At 43.5% G+C, this 8,306-nt stretch overlaps 1 protein-coding gene across 1 annotated transcript in view; it reads right to left on the reverse strand.

Annotated features, from left to right (window-relative positions):
• The window catches only part of LOC310794545 (NLR family CARD domain-containing protein 3-like), a gene marked incomplete at both ends in the record, with an annotated part of 33,542 nt that extends 25,535 nt beyond the window's left edge, over positions 1–8,007 (reverse strand). Inside the window, 4 exons of the mRNA XM_083656515.1 lie at positions 24–174; positions 2,900–2,914; positions 3,216–3,232; positions 7,983–8,007. Of these exons, the coding sequence (XP_083512641.1) occupies positions 24–174; positions 2,900–2,914; positions 3,216–3,232; positions 7,983–8,007 (208 nt within the window). The remainder of the gene's footprint in view (positions 1–23; positions 175–2,899; positions 2,915–3,215; positions 3,233–7,982) is intronic.
• Positions 8,008–8,306: the final 299 nt, after the last annotated feature.

Genomic DNA, 8,306 nt, shown 5'->3' on the forward strand with positions numbered 1-8,306 from the left:
TTAAAGCTGTTAAAGCCTCTTACTGCTCTGCAGAGAGTCAGCCAGCTCCTCCTGCTTCATTCTCCTCAGGAAGAGCAGTGTGATGTTTAGAAAAGCCTCCTCCTCCTCCCTTGGACTCTCTAAGCATTCTGGGTAATCTGGACTGAGAACCAGCTGGACTCTCTTCAGCTCCTTCTTCACAAAAGTGACAATGTTCTCCTCAAGCAGCTGCAACAGAATAACATTTGAATTAAACATTCTGAAAAATAATAATACTGTAATAACATCAGATCCACTGGTCTAAAGAGTGCAGCTTGAAGACCTCATCAACCAACAATCTTTATTTTAACAGGCAAGAAGTTAGTTAAGAACAAATTCTACAATAATGACCAGGAAGCAGGCAAAAGACAGGATGGAACAGGGTTTGGGGAGAAATAGTCTCAACGCCAGACCCATGAGAGTTGTTACGCTGATACACTATGTTACTGCATGCTGCAGATCTCTCTCTCTGGGACACTCCCTTCAGCCAGCTGGGGACAGAAGTGAACCGTTCACTTGGCCAGTGATTGGCCAGTGGTGGATTCAGTCTCCACCACTGAGTAACGACTTTGCAATCTGCGATCAGACGACACGGGAGTAGTGTCCTCTAGAGATAGAGTGGCGTCAGCGGAGGAACAAAATGTGAGACTCAGTAGCCAATGAACAGCCAGGAATGGGTCTCGCGCTACTTTTGCATGCTAAAATAAAGCTGATAATGTACAATTTGATTCAAGGGGGGGAAAACCCTTTCAGAGTACAACACAAACTGTCTATTTTGCTGCAACTCGGCAGTGCTGCTTAATCCAGGACCTTAATTCCTGGAACCCTTGAGAGTAAAAAACTGGTCCATTGGAGTGAATGGAGATGTCGGGACTCTTCTATCTACATGGCTCTGCACGGGAGGCGCAGCCCATTTTTCGAACCGCTCTCTCATTGGTCCTATGACCTGTCACTCATTCAATTTCAACCTGCCTAGACCCGCCCTAAAACCCCAGCAGTGGCTGTGAAGTGGCACAGACTCATTTGTGTAGTATGCGGAGCGCAGGGATTCAACATAATATTTGAGTCTTGGGAGAGACTAGAGGAGAAACAACAACAAGAACAACAACAACAGACTGTTATAAGACCAGAGGCCTGTACTACAAAGCAAGATTAGTGGTTTAGCGAGGTAACTTCAGGTTTAAACCTGGTTTAGCCGTACTACAAAGCAAGTTAACTTCTTACCGACATATATTTCCATAGCAACTTATGCTTCACACTTAACCTGGTCCGCAGCAGGTTAAGTTGCAAGGATAAGATTAGACCTTAGATACACCGCCCACGAACCAATCGAATCAGCAGTTTGGAAAAATGGCCAACCCCTTTCTGGACTAGTTTCCCATCAAGGAAGGAGCACGAATTGTAATGTTGAATTAATCAAGGACTAAAGCCTTGCACTTGTTGCAGGCTACATTTTAATTAAGCCCTACTTACCACTTTGGAATATGTTTTTATATATTCATTTTTGTGCTCTCAAGTAGCCTAGATACGTTGTTTGACCCCGCTGATCGATTGCAGCTGAATAGTGAGTGGAGAAATATCACTAAACCGGCATAAAAAGGTTACATAAACGTCTCCAAAGCGCACGGTGCCATGTGTGCAATGGAGCTGAGACTGACGTTGGGTTGGAATTGAAATGGTCATAGCCCACATGCTAGAATAGCCTACTACATCTAAGCAATTTAATATGGGATCACCTGCACACAGGCGATCCCATATTAAGATGATTAATATCTAGGCTACTCCTGCATTTTTCAGCTGCAACTGTGTTGCTTTTGGCCTGTATGATGTGATTGAACTTCATATTTCCAGCATCATTATATGAAATATGGAGATATGCGACTCTGCTGACAATAGCCTATAGCCTATATGTGACCACGAAATAGGCTATTTTTTATAAATGAAATCTATGCCTGCACGTACCGTGTCAATTCAGTTCAGAACCATTTTTTTATTTTATTATCATTCTTTTTTTTATTGATTAGCCTATAGGAATTATTCAGTCAGTGCGACTAAACACATCATGAGATCATTATTATTCATTGAGCCTAAATGGTCTATACATACGGATTTTGCACTGAGATAGATTACACATTGCTTCCACAAAAGACTGTAGATAGAGAGCTGTAGATAGCCTACGAAACCGCTCTTCAAAGAAATTACTGGTGTGGATAAAAGTGGTCCCTTTAGACAGTCATTCAGGAACAGACTAATAATATCCAACACAGATTTTTATTTGCGGATTCATTCAATGAGGAAATAGGCGTGTCTGGCGCTTTGGTGGCGAAATCAAGCAAGCTGAATAACTTATGCATTTAGACAATCTGCAATTTTTTGCCAGCCCTCCTTTCACGCTTATTATGTGCAACAGTGTTGCCCTTTGTTTTTATTAGATGTTTAAAAACCTCATATTTCGTGAATATGAGCGTTTGCTCCTCAAGCGAGAAATATGCGGCTCTGCTGCTGCTGCTGCTGCTGCCAGTCAGACGCAGCCGATGACGTGTTTGGCGTCTCCATGTTGTGATTGGTCAGACGTCAGAGAGAACGCCCTTTTTATGTGCACGAGCTCAAGGCTTGATTAGGAAAACCTGGGTCCACTAAACTAGTGGCAAACGAGGTTCGTAGTACAAGTTAACTACAATCGAGCTGATCTGGTTTAGACAAACCAGATCAAGGGACAGATCCTGGATCTTCTTATACAACATTCGTAGTACAGGCCGCAGAGTAGTTGTTTTGTAATTCAGTAGCTGCAGTAAAATGTGTTGTACATTTACACACCATAAATATGGAGTCTAGGTCTGTTTGAAGCTCCTGGACAGACTGACCACTGGGAACCTCTGACCTCTCCTGGTGGACTCTGGAGAACACATGAAGTATTAGGTCATATAATGTCACACACACACACACACACACGCACACAGATGCAGGCGCACGCGCACGCACGCACGCACACGCACACGCACACACACACACACACACACACACACACACACACACACACACAGTGAAATCCACTGTAAATTAGGGATGCACGATAGGCTATGGATTTTTTTGAGCCGATACGATAACCGATAAATATCTGCTTCTCCTGGCCAATAACGGATACAATAACCGATAATTATTTCACATCTTTGTATTTAAAGAAATAAGTTCTTAACCTGTATTTTATGCACACCTGGGGTGACAAAAGACAGATGTGTTGAGCAAAGATGGGTGATTTAAAAGACTATTCCATAGCTCTGACCTAACCAAATCTAACTGACATCACTACTGTGAACACAAAACAAAGAGCACTTCTGATATAATATATATGATTGTTTTAGTAAAGTATCACTCAATTAAACAATACAAAAAATAAAGGCATTTATTGAACTGAACCGCTTATGCTGCCTACACACTAGAGGATTTTCAAATCTTAACCGATTTTAAAAACATGAGAGACCACAGACATGAGGACAATTTAATCAGATTTTAACATTAAAATCGCCTGAACACACACACTAGACGATTCGGCCAGACTGCGAGACCACACACCAGCCGTTTGAAGTACCGACTCACAGCGATTCCAGCAACTAGACTGTAGGCTGTTTATATCCCACAGAACCGCAATTTTTTCCCACAGACAACGGCGGATGGCTCTCCAAACATGCGCCGAGCGGCGGGTCCGCTACAAGCGGGCGGACACCCTCGCAAAATAAGCTAAAACAACGTCCTGTCTGAGAGCTCATATTGCAGCATGTCCGCTCCCTTGGGGCGGGCCGCTCCGCTCGGCGCATGTTTGGAGAGCCCTCCGCCGCTGTCCACCCTGTTTTAAGCTGCTGTGAGGATGCTGGGGAGAGGAGCTACATGGCTCTGCTGTTGCCATGGCTGTTGCTCGTTTGTTGTGAGCGCTGCATTAACATCCGGGTATGACGCGTCGACGAGTCCCGGTCTGCTTGCTCTCATTGGCTATTGCGGGTTCCGTCGGGAGACAGCCATCGTAAATATCAAACATGTTTGATATGCCCGATTCGAGATCGGGCAGGCTCCGATTCAATCAATAATTTATTGACACCAGACACTTGACAATTATTTTGACAAAAAATCGGTTGAGACTAGCCTCGAATCGGGCCACGCCCCCCCGAGGGGAATCGGGCATTAAATCGGGCATTTTATCCTCTAGTGTGTGGGAGGCATTAGTCTGCAGATAAAACACAATGACAAAAGGCAGCCTAGTAATTTAGACTTTTATTGTCATGTTACTGATCTGTTTGAATTTTGCATTGGGGCCAGTTCTATTGAAGTGAATGGAGAAGACATGGAAAGATGAAAGATGAAAGAAAAGACACTATGTGATGTTGACAGATTTTTTTTTATGTAATGTGTGTGTTTGTTTTCCTTATTATTGGTCTCCAAACAGATGATGGCTCTGTCCAGTTCTGCATATAGCTCAACTCAAAAGTCCCTATTTGGTTTATAGTGGGACTCCTGGTTAGCTTAAAGTCCCTGGAAACCAAAATCCACAAAAACGTTCTAACTATGTTATTTAGGGTCTTATGTTAGTAATTGTGTGCCTCCGAAATTATTATACATTACTTTCAACCCAAAGCCTTAAAATCGACACTTTTCTACAAGATTCTACAAAGTACTTCCTCATTGAAGACAGCAGTGCGCGAGGTGCTAAAACGCAGGAGCTTATGATGTCATAAGCTCTATATAACCTTTGTACACGCGCGTTCTTTGCCCCCACAGCGCTGTCTGTCTGTCTCCCTCCCACTCTGTGTGCTGTGTTCGTTCTCTCTCTCTCTCTCTCTCTCTCTCTCTCTCTCTCTCTCTCTCTCTCTCTCTCTCTCTCTCTCTCTCTCTCTCTCTCTCTCTCTCTCTCTCTCTCTCTCTCTCTCTCTCTGGACTAGTGAGAGAGAGAGAGAGAGAGAGAGAGAGAGAACGAACAGCACACGGTGGGAGGGAGACAGAAGCGCTGTGCACTCGAAGTGGCAGAGCAGAGATTAGTCTCGTCGGCGGTGTGTAGAAACCTCTCCTCTGCCTGCTGCGGCGCTGCTGTGTGTGTGTGTGCGCGCGTGCAGACAGATAGACAGATGACCGTCAGTACGCTATGCGCGCAGCAACACGCGAACACACACACACACACACACACACACACACACACACACACACACACACAAACCATCTCTCTCTCTCTCCCTCTCCGAGGAGAGGAGAGAGGTCTGACTGAGATAGGGAAATTTCCCTGCTGTAGACGGGACACGCCCACACAGTCCGCGGGAGAAAATACACTCTAAAAAATAATTGATTCTCATGACTTTTGCCAGGACTGTCAAACCTAAATTTATATACTTTGCGACGTTCATCATCGTTCAAATTTGGCTGGTGGCTTATTAACATAGGCTCCTGTGATGTGATGAACTCAAAATGCTAAATAATAAAGAAATATTTCTGGTTTCCAGGGACTTTAATAATGTTAGTGGATTGGATTTTGGAGTTCATACTCCCAGAGCTGGCGTAAACCATATAGAATCATCTTTACCCGAAATGAAACTTCCAGGGATTGTGTGTTTTAAGTGCTTTGAATACGGGGATGTTTTGCAAAATAATGGCATTTTAAACATGCGATACAAAGATGCGATTAATCGCGATTAACTATAGTTAATCGCAAGATTAATCGCGATTAAGAAAAGTAATCGTTTGACAGCCCTAGTTGTTATCATCTGAAACTGTGGAACAGCCACACTGCCGGCAGCCATGTTTGGCTCTAGTGCGCCTGGCACCAGGTGCAGCTGTGACGTCACGAGCTCATGCAAAATGGCCATAATGGATGATAATGTATCGGTCCGTTAAATATGGTGCATTCCTACTGTAAATGCTGCTATGATTATTGGATGTGATGTTTTGAGAGAAGAAACTAAATCAACAGAGTATCATGACTTCTTTCCTCTGTTCAGTAGAATCAAATAAACTCATCTGTTTTCAGTTCTTACCTTTGCTCAGTAGGCTGCTGTCCATCTTTGAAACTAATAGGACGATCCATAGACCAGTCACTCTTCATGGACACACAGCTGGGTACAGGGGAGTCTGCTCTCTTCTGCTGGATCCTGCTAAGGATTGATAAAACAGGGTGGTGGCAGTGAACATGTTAGAGAAGCAGGGTTTTGACCAGTAGGTTGCCGGTTTGAATCCCAGTAACAACTTTGAAAGTCAGAGTGAATATGTAACTGTGTACATTAATATTCCCCCTGCTGTTCTCCCTTCTCCTGCGCTCTCCTCTGCTCTCCCCTCGTTCCTGTATTTTCTATATTATCAATTGTTCAAATGTTATCTTTATTCTGTATATTCTTGTTACTGTTGTGTCAGCTAGAATTAGCTAGACATACTTTCTGTGAAGCCCTCTGAGACATGCTTGTGAATTAGGGCTATATAAATAAACTTGACTTGACTTGACTTGTAACTCTTTCTCCACCCTGTGAAACTACCAACAATTAGACCTTGAGCAAAGATCTCAACCCCCAGACGGATCTGGTAGCTGCTCAGTGACCACCAGGGGGCTAGCTCAGGGTTTGACCAAGGGGCAAGCCCACCACCTTTCCCCTGAAGATGCGGAAGTCTTTGTTTAAGCTGTAATTCCTCGAATGGCCACTTGAGGCAGGACTCAGAAGTCCCATCGTTCCTGTTAAAATGCCCCAACAGTAATTAAACATCTTTACAGCCTGGACCGAAACACGGTTTTGGTCTATATAGCTAATTTCACCTTTTCATAACAACTGTAGGGGGGTCAATTTTTGCATAACTCAGCCGTTTACATTTAATAAAGGTTTAAAGTTATGCATAATTAAGGGCGTGGCCCGGTTGAGTGACAGGCGGCCATACTGCCACTGGATAGTGCTTTATGGTTAGTTGTTGTCTGAGCTGTGGTCGTGTTTGTGGTGTTGCAGTCTTTTTGTCCATTTGATCCTGCAGCTGTAGCCTTGTCTCCTGCATACAAAACCATTGTCTGACACATTTTAATCTCATCTGTTTTGGAATCTGGCCCGTTTGTTATGCCAGTGAGCTAATCCAGCTCACGAAGCAGAGACGCAGACCGCACTGACCGGCTGCACTCCTGTGTTAGTTAGCGATAATAACAATACGACGTCCAGTCGGATATTTTAAAAATAAAACAATACTGCACAAGTATAAAGCACACAGAAACTACAGTATAAAGACAAAGCTGTTGTGAAATGTCTATTTTATCCTTTTTTTTATTTTCTTATGTCATCCTCATCATCATCTTATGTGAAACACTTTGAACTGCATCTGTGTATGAAATGTGCTATACAAATAAACTTGACTTGACTTGACTATGTCTGTTCAGTAGAATCAAATAAACTCATCTGTTTTCAGTTCTTACCTTTGCTCAGTAGACTGCTGTCCATCTTTGAAACTAATAGGACGATCCATAGACCAGTCACTCTTCATGGACACACAGCTGGGTACAGGGGAGTCTGCTCTCTTCTGCTGGATCCTGCTAAGGATTGATAAAACAGGGTGGTGGCAGTGAACATGTTAGAGAAGCAGGGTTTTGACCAGTAGGTTGCCGGTTTGAATCCCAGTAACAACTTTGAAAGTCAACTTTGAATATGTAACTCTTTCTCCACCCTGTGAAACTACCAACAATTAGACCTTGAGCAAAGATCTCAACCCCCAGACTGTTCTGGTAGCTGCTCAGTGACCAACAGCAGAAGGCTGTTGTTGTACTGAGGAGCTCTGGTATGAATATATGTAGCTATGGATGTGAGGCAGAGCAATGCTGCAAAAGAAAATATGTTAAGCAAAACCCTTCTGGAATCTGGATAGTTAATTGTAATAAAAGAAGAAATTAAATCAACAGAGTATCATGACTTCTTTCCTCTGTTCAGTAGAATCAAATAAACTAATCTGCTTTCCGTTCTTACCTTTGCTCAGTAGACTGCTGTCCATGTTTGAAGTGAAGAGGAGGATCCATAGACCAGTCACTCTTCATGGATACACAGCTGGGTACAGGGGAGTCTGCTCTCTCCTGCTGAACTGGCCTTCAACACAACAGAGACAGACAGAGCTTTGACTCTGGATAATGAAGGGTTAATGATGTCACTGCTGAGCTGTAATGATGTCACTGCTGAGATGTAATGATGTCACTGCTGTCACTGCTGAGATGTAATGATGTCAGTGCTGAGCTGTAATGATGTCACTGCTGCGCTGTAATGATGTCACTGCTGAGCTGTAATGATGTCACTGCT

The sequence above is a fragment of the Poromitra crassiceps genome, assembly GCF_964638095.1.
Source record: "Poromitra crassiceps genome assembly, chromosome: 20".
Classification (NCBI taxonomy): domain Eukaryota; kingdom Metazoa; phylum Chordata; class Actinopteri; order Beryciformes; family Melamphaidae; genus Poromitra; species Poromitra crassiceps.